The 11,972-nt window shown below is 55.8% G+C and overlaps 6 protein-coding genes across 6 annotated transcripts; 4 read left to right on the top strand and 2 right to left on the bottom strand.

The window, feature by feature from the left end:
- The first annotated feature begins 221 nt into the window (after positions 1-221).
- On the top strand, positions 222-2,173 carry B0T15DRAFT_544105 (kinase-like domain-containing protein). Its single transcript, XM_062870045.1, has 3 exons — positions 222-750; positions 837-1,357; positions 1,481-2,173. Exons 1-3 carry the CDS (start codon positions 523-525, stop codon positions 1,881-1,883), a joined length of 1,152 nt encoding a protein of 383 aa, XP_062717383.1. The 5' UTR covers positions 222-522; the 3' UTR covers positions 1,884-2,173.
- A 122-nt stretch (positions 2,174-2,295) lies between these two features.
- Positions 2,296-4,059, top strand: B0T15DRAFT_317198 (uncharacterized protein). Its single transcript, XM_062864011.1, has 2 exons — positions 2,296-2,602; positions 2,666-4,059. Exons 1-2 carry the CDS (start codon positions 2,502-2,504, stop codon positions 3,798-3,800), a joined length of 1,236 nt encoding a protein of 411 aa, XP_062717382.1. The 5' UTR covers positions 2,296-2,501; the 3' UTR covers positions 3,801-4,059.
- Positions 4,060-4,295: 236 nt separating this feature from the next.
- On the bottom strand, positions 4,296-5,417 carry B0T15DRAFT_544100 (mitochondrial carrier domain-containing protein). The gene is made up of 2 exons (XM_062870044.1): positions 5,119-5,417; positions 4,296-5,047 (listed from the first exon to the last, which is right to left on the bottom strand). The coding sequence occupies exons 1-2, from the start codon at positions 5,133-5,135 to the stop codon at positions 4,318-4,320; spliced, it is 747 nt and encodes a 248-aa protein (XP_062717381.1). The 5' UTR covers positions 5,136-5,417; the 3' UTR covers positions 4,296-4,317.
- A 783-nt stretch (positions 5,418-6,200) lies between these two features.
- Positions 6,201-7,442, top strand: B0T15DRAFT_405114 (WD40-repeat-containing domain protein; the record flags this gene model as incomplete). The annotated part of the gene is made up of 3 exons (XM_062865283.1): positions 6,201-6,341; positions 6,392-6,626; positions 6,682-7,442. The coding sequence occupies 3 exons, from the start codon at positions 6,201-6,203 to the stop codon at positions 7,440-7,442; spliced, it is 1,137 nt and encodes a 378-aa protein (XP_062717380.1).
- A 376-nt stretch (positions 7,443-7,818) lies between these two features.
- B0T15DRAFT_317160 (signal recognition particle 9 kDa protein-domain-containing protein) lies at positions 7,819-9,274 on the top strand. Its single transcript, XM_062864010.1, has 3 exons — positions 7,819-7,927; positions 8,013-8,350; positions 8,455-9,274. The coding sequence occupies exons 2-3, from the start codon at positions 8,279-8,281 to the stop codon at positions 8,950-8,952; spliced, it is 570 nt and encodes a 189-aa protein (XP_062717379.1). The 5' UTR covers positions 7,819-7,927; positions 8,013-8,278; the 3' UTR covers positions 8,953-9,274.
- Positions 9,238-11,165, bottom strand: B0T15DRAFT_423268 (ribonucleotide reductase). The gene is made up of 3 exons (XM_062865588.1): positions 10,942-11,165; positions 10,604-10,861; positions 9,238-10,540 (listed from the first exon to the last, which is right to left on the bottom strand). The coding sequence occupies exons 1-3, from the start codon at positions 10,969-10,971 to the stop codon at positions 9,596-9,598; spliced, it is 1,233 nt and encodes a 410-aa protein (XP_062717378.1). The 5' UTR covers positions 10,972-11,165; the 3' UTR covers positions 9,238-9,595.
- Positions 11,166-11,972: the final 807 nt, after the last annotated feature.

Genomic DNA, 11,972 nt, shown 5'->3' with positions numbered 1-11,972 from the left:
ATCAGCCAGTCCAGGAGTCCAGGATCCTCCCCGTTAGCCGTGCAGCCTTGGGATTGATTCCAGGTCTCGGCGAAGTCGGCGAAGAGTCAGAGCTCCGAAAGAAGGGTTCAAGAGGTGGCACGGCTGGTTGAAATCATTGGTCCGTTCTTTGATCTCCACCGCCAGCGGTACCTACCTTAGTATTTAGAGACCCACTTCCGAATGTAAGCCCAGCACCGAACGTGTAAGTGAAACGGTTCGTGAGGTCACAACACGAGATACGGAGAATACTTGGTATCTACCTTACAGTACCTTACTAGACATGATAGGTGGAGCGATATATTATATAAGATCATCAGCTCCGAGACCTATTCCTGACTTTCTGGTCCAACCAACAGAATGCCCTGCCAACTCAGGTTCGTCTGAAGGTCAAGGACAACGCCGGAACCTCACGACTTAGTCAAGATATCATCTCCTACATTGACACCGTCCTATCCACGTTCTCTACACACCAGCAAAGAAGCAGCAAAGAGACGCACAACCATGGCGCACCCACAAAGTGCCAAAGTGAGCGAGGAAATTCTTCAAGACCTCAGTGGCACAGAATATGCATGCTCCTCGCTGGAGCCGCTATCGGGAGGGACAGCCAACTTCCTCTTCAAGGGCATTCTCACCAGGCGTCTGCCCGATGGGACGCAAGAGGTAGCCGTCAAGCACGGAAAGGCTTTTGTTGCCTCGATGCCCGATTTCCAGCTTTCCACAGCACGTTGCGTATGTATTTATTTAGCGGTCTTATTGTAACCCCGTGTCCGAACAAACACCCACGGACGTGGACGTTGACTGAACCGTACGGATAGCGGGCCGAAGTAGAGTGCTTGAAGGCCTTTGAAGAGCTACTAGTGCCGCCACCGCTACCGCCACCGCAGCCGACGGCGACAGACCAGACCTCCCCGTTCACTGTCCGAGCGCCCAGGCTTCACCACTTCAGCGCCACCACCAACACCCAAGTCCAGGAGTATCTGCCCAACGCGCTGAGCCTGAAGGACTACGCGCTCAAGCATTTCTCCGCGTCGGCGGCACCGGCGGCGGCGGCGTCCAGGAAGCCGCTCTGCTTGGAACTCGGACGGAGCCTGGGCGGTTGGCTGCGCGACTTCCACCAGCGCGCGTCGTCCCTGCTGCGGGACGTGGTCAGCGCGAACGAGCCGATGCAGCAGCTGAAGCACTACGTGAACTATGGGACGCTGGTGGACACGGTCGCCAATTTTCCCTCCATCCTTGGCGATGCAAAGGAGACGTTCGAGAAGATCAGGGAGGTGACGGCCCAGGAGCTGCAGGGCCCGGATCTCGGGGTCATCCACGGCGATTTCTGGACTGGCAAGTAAGTGACTAGTCGCCTTACCTCACAATTATTATTACCCTTACCTAGCGGTGTCTGGTGGAGTTGTTTTTCTTTTGGCGGGGATACATCATAACATGGGTGAGCTGACATTGGCGACAACAGCGCTCTCTTGTCAGACGAACCGCTAACGGAGGGGGCCAAGACAACCGTCTTCATCGTGGACTGGGAGATGTGCCAGTTAGGCGTGGCCCCCGTGGACCTGGGCCAGATGATTGCTGAGCTCTACGAGCTTTCGCTGTTCAAGGGCACGGACGAGGGGAAATGGCTGATCGAAGGGTTCGCGGCGGGCTACGGCCACGTCGATGACCAGTTTGCCTTCCGCACCGCGCTCCATGTCGGCACCCATCTTGTCGCCTGGGGCAGCCGCGTGCCCGGCTGGGGCTCGGAGATGCAGGTGCAGCAAGTCGTCGGCCTGGGCAAGGAGGTGATCCTGCATGCCTGGCATCAAGACCGTGCCTGGTTTGAAGCGGGCGATCTGGCGTGTCTGTTTGCCAGCACTCAGTGATAAGGTATCCGTTAGGAGAGGAGACTCGAGTGTCAAATATCTCGGATATCCAATGTGGCAATTAGGTAGCTATGAAACGTACAGATGAACGGTTGGCAGTGGGATGGAGATCATGGCATGCTTGCGCTCGGTCGATGCATTTACTGGGTGGCCCATCATTCTCATCATGGAAGCCAGCCACTGGCAGTAACCCTTTCGATGAAAGTCCGGTAACATTTCTGAGTAAGGCTGCTTATGAGAGATTTCCATGATGATATAGTCCTCTAAAATACTCCAATTGGGGAATATCATACCAAGCTAGAAAGAGACCAGTATCACATGTAACCCCCCATGTTCTGAAGACGGACGAAGTAAGTATTTTGAATCTAGAAACTTGAGGTGTTCGTACCCCTTTCTGGGTGAAACCCTAACCCTTACACAGTCCACACTGCCTTGTACTTTCCACTCCCTCCAGTGAAAAGCTCAAGTGAGTCAAGAATATGAGCTCAACACTTTAGAAGGCTAACGCTGGAGTGCCGAGTTGAACACCGGGTCCTCAGCTTACATCTATCGAATCAACCCGATAAACCGAGTTCCAACGCGACTCATAACAAGTCGATGCTAGTCATCTAACCTGCCATGGAGGAAGAGAAGCCAACCGAGGGGCCACTCACAAAGCCTTGTGTGAAGTGTCGTGCTCAGGAGGCGACGCTTGAGAGCAGAACGCACGCCGTTTGCAGGTAAGCAGATGGTCCACCATTGTCTCATACCTCGAACCACAGCATTCTGACAATCATCCTAAGAAATTGCTTCACAAAATTCATTGCGGGGAAATGCATCAAACAGATCGGCCTCCTGGGCAAAGAGACCCGTCACCCGCAATCCACAGCCGGCGGGCCACCCAACACCACCCGCCGCTACCTGCTCGGCCTCTCGCTCGGTGTCTCTTCCACCGTCCTGCTGCACCTCCTCAACGAAAATATCGAGTTCCAGCTCGCCAAGGGCCGCAACGCGCCCTTCGAGCTGAGGGTCGTCCACATCGACAACGCCATCCTTCATAAGCCCCAGACGATCTTCTCGCCAACCCAACAAGCCCTAAGCCGCCTTGTGCGACGCTACCCGCGCTTCCAGTTCCAGTGCATCCCTCTCTCTTCGGTCCTCACCGACCTCGACCTCACCTCCCTCCCACTGCCCCCGGGCACGAGCCAGAGCATACGAACCCTGCTCACCACGCTCCCAACCGCCGCCTCCCGCGAGGATATCCTCCGCCTGCTGACGCGCCAAGCCCTGATCTCGCTCGCCCGCACACAGCACTGCCAGGCCCTGCTGCTGGGCCACAGCACGACAGCGCTGGCGGAGCTGACCCTGGCCGAGACGGCCAAGGGGCGCGGGTACGCGCTGCCTTGGCTGATTAATGACGGACCTGCTCCGTCACATCCCGACGACGAGGAGGAGGAGGAGGAGGTGGTGGTGGTCACAAACGGGGCCGGCAACGACAAGCCGTCATTGTTAATCTACCACCCGCTACGGGACGCGCTGCGCAAAGAGCTGGTGACGTATGCGCGGCTGATAGACCCGCCGCTTACCGAGCTCGCGGTGACCGGTGCCGACGGGCACCAGAACGGGGCCCCAGCGGTGGTTTCGCATCGGGATTTGACTATTGAAGAGGTGATGGACCGGTATTTCGCCGAGGTGGAGGAGAATTACCCGTCCGTGGTGGCCAACGTCGCCCGGACGACGGGCAAGCTGGTGAGGGCCGGGGAAGAAGCGAGAGGAGGAGGAGAAGGGGGAGGGGAGAGGTGTGGGCTGTGTGGCATGCCGCTTGACGAGATAGGGGATGAGCGCTGGAGGGGGGAGTTGGGGCTGGGGACGGGGATAAAGACGGCAGACGGGCAGGGGAGGTTGTGTTATGGTTGTGAGAGGTCGACAGCCGGGTGATGGAACATGTGCCATAAATAGATGCAGCAAAGGAATCTGTTTTGCGGGCAGATGCACCGCGGCTGGTTCATTTTTTTGCGGCGCCGAGGTGAGCCGGCCCTTCCCCGTCACCCCCGTCCCCGTTTTCTACCGCAGCTGGTGGCCGGGCGCCCTCCCACTTTGCCTTTATGGCCTTACAAGCGAGCCTGGTATAATACGCGGCACTCAAACCGGGCGCCTCCAAATGCAGATCTACGCTACCCAAGGCTTCCAAACGCCAATCGAAAATGCGAAGCCCCTCATGCTGTTTTTAGGGCGGCGCTGGGTAAGAAACGGCCTTCCAGCTTCCTGATTAGTTTGTTGGTTTGCTCGGCCAGCGTCAGGGTTAAGATCGTGTGAGGCAGGATCCTGGCAAGATGCGGCAGGAAGCCCTTGTAGATTGCGAAGAAGCCTTCTGTCTTGATGGTCTTGGCGAGACAGTCAAAGACGCCGGCGTATAGGTTGCCGTTTTGGTTGTACATGCGCGACATGATCGTGTCTACTCGACGTTAGGCCTCTGATGCTCAGAACCACTCGTCCTGCAGAACTTACCCGGCGGATGCATCACGACACAGACCACGAAGCCGCTAGCCGTACTGCTGGCAAGATGCAGAGCCGGACCCTCCTCCATGCCCAGGTGCCGCATCAACCGGCGCTTCGCAAAGAAGTATGTTGGCAGCTGCACCGAGCTCCCGAAACCTGTCCGGATCATGGCTGCGCCTACACCGCGGTACAGGCCGCGCACCCCTTCACTCCCGTAGATCTTCGTCAGGCCGTCCCACGCATTGCGGTACCGGTGTTGTGTGCCGACAGGCAAGAAGGGCGAGTAGCTCTGCAGACGTGTCTTGACCAAGAAGAAGGGGCTGCCCGCGGCGGCGCCCATGACGCCCGACGCAGCGCCGCAGAACATGTTGACCCCCAGGCTTTGCGTCTTGCCGTCCTTGAATACGAGCGTGGAGAGCGCGTTGCGCATCGGCTCGTAGAAGCCCAGCCGGCAGCCGTTCAGCAGCACCTGGTAGATGTAGGCACACCCAATGCCCCGGTAGATTCCGCGCAACCCCTCGTTCCGGACGATGACGGATACGCCGTGGACGGGCCCGCGGTAGTGGTGTGGCTGGTGGCCTTTATCTTGCAGTTCCCCCTGTAATTGCATGCGGATCTTGACCGTTTCGAAGGGATGCGTCGCCGTCACGGCTCCGCAAGCGGCGATGCCGCCTGCTATGAAGGCGCTGAAAGGAGATACAACCATGTCAGAAGTCGACTCTCTAGCTTCCTGGACGCGCATTGGGATACCACCTACCCAGCTGTTGTCGACATTGCACGCGCTATGTCTGGTGTTGAGCTGGCGGAACTTGCGGAATCAATGAACTTGTAAGCTGGCGGACGCCGGAATCGGCGCGGCGGAGACCTCAAGCCGCGTCTAACCTGGCGTTTGGGGTGGATCGGCTTGGGAAGTTGACGGTAGCGTCCCGCTAGTCATGCACGACGAAGTACAGACAACCGAGAAATCAGAAAGGGAAAAAGGAAAAGAAAATAGCATGCGGCACCTGTGCTGAGGCTGCGGATGACAAAGCTGCTGTTATATAGTTAAATCAGCCCCATGGTGCGCTGACTCGGCTCACTGCGTGTGCGATGGAACAGCGACAGTGACAATGGCCGGCGAATCCCCCGGCCTCGCAGCCGCAGATCGGTCTGGCAGGCCCCGCAATCTTGTCAGCGCCCTGACAGGGATTTGGACCCTTGTGCCGGAGCAACAAGTTCCAACAACAGGGTCCCAGAACTTGCAGGGGGGACGGCCAGTGTCGGAAGGAAGTTTGATGGTGCATTGTTGTCGAAGGTTGAATGGTTTCCCATACAGAGTAGCCAACGACAGTATTGTTTGTATGTCATGTACAATACATACCTATATTACGCACTTCCCATAGAAGCTTGGGAGTGATCACCTCACGTATTCTAGATCCATACCGTGGGTGTGTTGGCCACCGACGTACCTAGCTTGGGTAGGTAGATAGAATGGTGCAAACAATCATGGGTTCATAAAGCCAGTAAGAAAACAACATGAAGGGGTTTAAAAGACGTCTCTGACAAATTGGCCATGTTTAGGACAATTCTCTTGATGGAGAATGGAGATAGCCTATACCTAGGTGAGCTGGTGGTAAGGTACTTAGTACCGTACATTATAGTTAATTATACTGCCGATGCTATTGGCTTGGAATTACCTACGCCGAGTTCGATGCGCCACGCATAGATAACTTATCAAATTCACCGCCCGGCAGAAACTGCTCACCCTTCCTGAGCTCCTACAGGTTACTTGAACGCAACGATGCTCCAAACTTAACCTCCATTTCCTTAAAACGAGCTGTTGCGCACTGGCATGCCAATATGGCTTCAACACCAATGGATATCGACGATTTACCCCCTGCCACGGCGCCATCACTCAACATCACCCGTACGCTTGGCGCAAGCAATGTGCCCAGCACGACGGCTGTCAGTGACGTGATCTCGGCATTCAGACCAACAAAGGTGGGTGCTTGTTTCCGCCTCTCTCTGTTGCTGTTGCTAAATTGCAGCAGCTGTTCCAAAGAGACGATATCAAGGAGGGCAAACCACAGCCGTATATATTATCAATCGATTTCGACGACCCGGGCGAACTGTGCATGACCTCGGAGAGCGATGAGACCATACAGATTTACAACGTCAAGGACGGCCGGCATGACAAGAGCTTGCTGAGCAAGAAGTACGGTGTCAAACTCGCAAAGTTCACGCATACCAGCTCGAGTATCATCTATGCCAGCACCAAGCAGAACGGTACGCATGCACGGGGCAACTCAGTTCATGCCAGAAAGCTGACACTTCTGCGTAGACGCCATCCGATACCTTGCGACCCATGATAATTCCTTTATCCGCTACTTCGAAGGCCATGAGGGCGCAGTCACAGATTTAGCGCTGCACCCCGGTGCGGACAATTTCATCTCCTGCAGTGTCGACAACACGGCGCTGATATGGAACATTGGGACGAAGCAGTGGACCGGCAAGCTGTTCCTGAACACGCCCTACCTTTCGGCCTGGGATCCATCGGGCAATGCATTCGCCATCGCCTCCCCTTCCAGCGGGAGCGTTCTGCTCTACGACTATCGCAACTACGAGAAGGGGCCGTTTTCCGTCTTCGATGTGTTGAAGGCCCGAGGGCCGGCGGACCCAGAGGGTGCCTTCAGAGGGTGGACGAAGCTCGAGTTCTCCAACGACGGGAAACACCTACTCCTAGGATCGCGTGGTGACGGCCACTTCCTCCTAGACTCTTTCGACGGAAGTCTGAAAGCGTACTTGAAGAAACCGGGTGCCAGCACAAGGCGGCTGGCTGCGGGCGAAGCAGATGGAGGAAACGTGGAGGGCAGCGGCGAGTGTTGCTTTGCTCCGGACGGCCGATACGTGCTGAGCGGAGCGAAATCGGATCTTCTTGTTTGGGACACGCTGGCGACGCCCGGAACGGACAAGGTTCTTGAACCGGCGCATGTCCTGGAGGAGAAGCGGGAGGCAGCCGTGGTGGCATACAACCCGCGGTACAACATGATTGCCACAGGAGACCAGGAGCTCGTGTTTTGGCTACCTGATCCCAACTTGTAGGAACAGGAGGACGCCCTGGCATGGAGTAGGTGGCTGCAGTTGACCAGGGAAGGGTGGTGGCGGTTTATCGACTATGAGATACCCGGTTGCATATTCCGGCGTTCAGGTAAAGGTCAATGGTGGTGTCCTGCTGTGCGTTTGAACGTTTCATTTCAAATAAGAACGAGAGATGACCTTTTGGGAGGATGGTAGCTGGTCCCACGGGACTATAGCCCATATATAGCCCGAGCTATAGGATCATCCATCTCCTAACAGTATCTCCCCCCAATAAAGCTCTGCGTCAAAACTTTTTAACCCAAAGTAGAAACCGTGAATCAAAGAACAGCATAAAAACAGAAAGAAGCAACATAGTCACATAGGACCGAGCATTCTAGTCCATCTCAAAAACAACACACACTACCCACCCTTAGTTGGCGAAGCACTTGCACACCGTGACATGAACGTGAATTCCCCGATACAAGACTCCTTCGGAGGTTGCGGTTAAGGTAAGTTGAGAGCAAGCCTGAGAGGGGGCCGAATGAAAGCTCCCCCACATGCGCCTAGTGTAGGCGGCCCCACTAAAGTTGCTAGATTCGCTGCGAAGCTACTTCGTACACCACACTCCGAATCTCAGCAATCACCGCACGACGGATCAAGAGAGACTCCAGCAAGCTCAATATTGCAGCTGGGTTCCGCGTCTCGCCAACGTTCACCCACAAACTCCGGGCCCTCGAAGGCGCAACAAGACCAATCCCCCCAATCGCTACGACAAACCCCATATGCAGTAGAGCAACACGTGCTCTCGCTCAACCCTCGACTACCCTAATCCAAAACCACCCTCGAGCGGGCGCCTTAAGATGCCGTACTACGGCAAGTCCGAAGACTGGCTACACCAGTCCGCCCTCCTTCTCCAAGCGCGACCAGCGACAGTGCGTCTTTTTTTTTCACTTTTTCCCACGCTCCTCCCCACCCCCTTTTCCTCCCTCCCTCCCTCACTAACCTCCCACCTCCCCTTTTTCCTCCATCTCTCAAGACGCGAATCACAACACGATACCACATCAAACCAGCCCGGCGCATGCCCAAGTCCGCCAAAGCCGAAGAAGCGGGAGCTGCGGCGAACCCACCACAACCAGAAGAAACAGCACAGCAACAACAACAAGAAGAAGAAAAGCCGCCGCGCGGCCACCTCGTGCTCAAGACGTACGACCCGGCCAGCGGCGTGACACTGAAGTACAAGACCTCCAAGGCGGCCGAGGTCACCAGGCTGGTGCAGATGCTGGGGACGCTGGGACGGAGGATGGCGGGTGTGGCTGTTGAGACGACACCTGCGGCGACGAGCGGTGGTGGTGCTGGTGGTGACGAGGTAGTGATGGGGGAGGCTCCACCTGTCGGCGGTGGTGAAAGCGAAGCGGCCGCCGCGGGTGGTGGCGGGAGTGGGGCTCAGACGCCGACTCCAGCGGCTGGAGCCGGATCGGGAGCGGGAGCGGGAGGTGGAGGCGGCAAGGGGAAGAAGAAGAAGGGGAAGAGGTGAAGTTGTCTTTGCGTGCTGGGGAGATGGTTTGGCAATGGGTTGAGAAGCGCGAGCTGGGTATAGACCATCTGAAGGGCATGGCCTCGGGGTAACTTGGCGTTGACGTCAAGAAACATCTGCAATGAGGGAGCCAACGGGTGTGGTGATATTACGCCTTTATCATCTATAAGTAGGCTCTTGTCGTGGGAGTCATCACAATAGACGGCACAATACCAAGCCATCCTCGAGCATGAGGCATCCTCATAGTACACAGAGACCACCGAATCTGACCACCCGATTTACACACCAAGAGACTCTCCAGCAATCAGTCCAGAATTTTTGATTCTTAGCATGAGCATCTACTCATACATACACACACACGATACTGTTTCCGTTCATTCCCCGTCGCATACCATCGTAAGCCAAACCTGACCAGAGCAATATTTCCCAACGCCCCAACTCCAGCAATACCAACATGGTTCCGCCCGCGCAGGATGTTATACATGGGAAAACACATATCCAACGTCTCAGGAGAGGCTAGACGTCAGCTGATAACCCCTGGCGCTTCTATGCCATAAGATGTAGCAAGGGAAAGAAAGGATACAAGAGGGGTATTAGAGGCGAGTGGAAAAAGGAGAAGAGCAAGTGGAGGGTGGCGAGAGACTTAGAAGTCCTCGTCAAAGGTGAAGTCGCCACCGTTCTCGTTTTCAGTCTTGTCGGCATCCTCGGCGAGCTTCTTGGTGCTAGCCATGACACCGGCCTTCTGGTAGTCGCCGACACGCTTCTCGAAGAAGTTGGTCTTGCCGCCGAGCGAGATGTTCTCCATGAAGTCGAAGGGGTTCGTCGACCGGTAGACCTTCTCGTTGCCGAGAGCGACGAGCAGGCGGTCGGCGACGAACTCGATGTACTGTTTCATCAGGTTGGCGTTCATGCCAAGCAGGGCGCAAGGCAGGGCCTCAGTCAAGAACTCTTGCTCGATCTTGACGGCTTCGACAATGATGTCCTGGATGACCTGCTTGCTGGGCCGGTTGTTGAGGTGCGAGAACAGCAGGCAGGCAAAGTCGGTGTGGAGCCCCTCGTCGCGAGAGATCAGCTCGTTGGAGAAGGTCAGACCTGGCATGAGGCCGCGCTTCTTGAGCCAGAAGATGGACGCAAAGGAGCCGCTGAAGAAGATGCCCTCGACGGCAGCGAAGGCAACAAGGCGCTGCGCAAAGGTGGACTTCTTGTCGGTGATCCACCGCAGGGCCCAGTCGGCCTTCTTGCGGATGCAGGGGATGGTGTCAATGGCATTGAACAGGTGCGTGCGCTGGGCAGGCTCCTTGATGTATGTGTCAATGAGGAGGGAGTAGGTCTCGGAGTGGATGTTCTCCATCATGATCTGGAAGCCGTAGAAGCAGCGGGCCTCGGGCACCTGGACCTCGCCGCTGAAGCGCTCCACCAGGTTCTCATTGACGATGCCGTCGGACGCGGCGAAGAAGGCAAGGACGTGCGAGATGAAGTACTTCTCATCGTCGGTGAGCTTGTTGTTCCAGTCGTGCAGGTCCTTGGACAGGTCAATCTCCTCGGCTGTCCAGAAGGACGCCTCGGCCTTCTTGTACATCTGCCAGATCTGCAGGGGGATATGTCAGCACGCGTTCCACTTAGCGCGCCATCACGTGTCTCTCTCTCGTACCTCGTGATACTTGATGGGGAACAAGACGAAGCGCTGCGGGTTCTCCTGGAGCAGCGGCTCATCGGCCTCCTCGGGGTTGACAGACACAACCTCTGGCTCTTTCTTGTTCATGGTTGTCTGTTGCTGGTGCTTGGCGTCAATCTCTGCCTCGAGGGTGGCGAGGTCGGCGTCGAACGGCGCGTTCTCCTTGTTGGACGCGGACAAGTCGAGCTTCTTGACTGGTGATTCCATCTTAAGGGCGTCAATTGCAGAAGCAGCCTGCATATTGGAGCACGTTAGCTTGGAAGTGTACACGTGTTGACGCGTTGAGGCAGAGAACGCAGGGCAACTGCACGAACCTGCTTGGATGGCGTGAGCTGGGCGGCCATTGTCGAGTGTAATGGATGAAATTGGGTGTTTGTAGAGAAAGAACTAAGAGATTGCCACCTGAAGTAAGATTGTGAGGGGGCAATGGTTCGATGACGGAGGTGTTGAGTGATGTGCAGACAGAGAATAGGTTTGGAGAGGGAGAGCTGGAACCGCGACGGGATCTTAAATGCAGCATGTTACGCGGTCCCACCTCTCTAAATCTGCTGCAGGGGTTCGCGTCGACGCGACTTGGACCCAGCCAAAGCGGCGTCAACATGCACCACCAACCACCCACTTCGGCCGGCATCGATCCACATGCTCCCTGGTGCCTGGTCGGTTTTACGACACCTCGCTGTTATCAGATCTTTTTCGGCCGAGACAGCTGGGATGCGGCAGGGATGGCAGGGATGTTGGTAGTACTCTCCATCGCTCTTCACCATCACACTTGCGCCCAGTGACTCAGTTCTCTCACAAATAAGATCATTGCTTCTGAATATTTCGTTATACACGGAATCTCCCAACCCATTCTCTGTTCATTTATTATTCACCCCGTTGCCCAACGCGCCTGCGCTGGGCAGTGTTACCGTGCTGCCTCCGGTGGACCTCCATAGGAATACGCGCTTAGATCCAGGAATCGGGCAGATCCCTGGCTACCTATTATCCACTTGCCGAAGAAACCAGCAAGAAATGACTGGTCTTCCAGTTTGTCATCGCCTCCTAATTTCGACATAATCGCGGAATATGGACATCCGGGCCACTCGATGGATCCCAGTTTGCTCTTCTGACAAACAACTTCAACATCTGTATCCACGTCGAGTCATACACTACGCTGCGGTCCTCGATGCCATTCAGGCATATATGACTTCGACACTCACACTCGCATGGTCTATCAACTCGACAGTGGCAGCATTGCACAAATGCTCTCTTCATCAGATCCATACAACAAGGTAATGCTTTCGCCATGGTATCATGATATCTGTCTGAGCTGTAATGACAAACCAGAACGCCAATCCATGCCCTA

The sequence above is a fragment of the Chaetomium strumarium genome (genome assembly GCF_033439665.1).
Source record: "Chaetomium strumarium strain CBS 333.67 chromosome Unknown B0T15scaffold_8, whole genome shotgun sequence".
NCBI lineage: Eukaryota > Fungi > Ascomycota > Sordariomycetes > Sordariales > Chaetomiaceae > Chaetomium > Chaetomium strumarium.
Note: the sequence above shows the minus strand (reverse complement) of the source record. Positions and strands in the feature narration are given on the sequence as shown.

Bases quoted from the DNA above. Each gene is read 5' to 3' on its own strand.
- B0T15DRAFT_317198 (XM_062864011.1), top strand. From the start codon at position 2,502: ATGGAGGAAGAGAAGCCAACCGAGGGGCCACTCACAAAGCCTTGTGTG. The intron at 2,603-2,665 runs GTAAGCAGATGG...AATCATCCTAAG, and splicing joins AGAACGCACGCCGTTTGCAG to AAATTGCTTCACAAAATTCA.
- B0T15DRAFT_544105 (XM_062870045.1), top strand. From the start codon at position 523: ATGGCGCACCCACAAAGTGCCAAAGTGAGCGAGGAAATTCTTCAAGAC. The intron at 751-836 runs GTATGTATTTAT...CCGTACGGATAG, and splicing joins AGCTTTCCACAGCACGTTGC to CGGGCCGAAGTAGAGTGCTT. The intron at 1,358-1,480 runs GTAAGTGACTAG...TGGCGACAACAG, and splicing joins GGCGATTTCTGGACTGGCAA to CGCTCTCTTGTCAGACGAAC.
- B0T15DRAFT_423268 (XM_062865588.1), bottom strand. From the start codon at position 10,971: ATGGCCGCCCAGCTCACGCCATCCAAGCAG. The intron at 10,862-10,941 runs GTTCGTGCAGTT...TCCAATATGCAG, and splicing joins AGCTCACGCCATCCAAGCAG to GCTGCTTCTGCAATTGACGC. The intron at 10,541-10,603 runs GTACGAGAGAGA...ATCCCCCTGCAG, and splicing joins TCCCCATCAAGTATCACGAG to ATCTGGCAGATGTACAAGAA.
- B0T15DRAFT_317160 (XM_062864010.1), top strand. From the start codon at position 8,279: ATGCCGTACTACGGCAAGTCCGAAGACTGGCTACACCAGTCCGCCCTC. The intron at 8,351-8,454 runs GTGCGTCTTTTT...CCATCTCTCAAG, and splicing joins TCCAAGCGCGACCAGCGACA to ACGCGAATCACAACACGATA.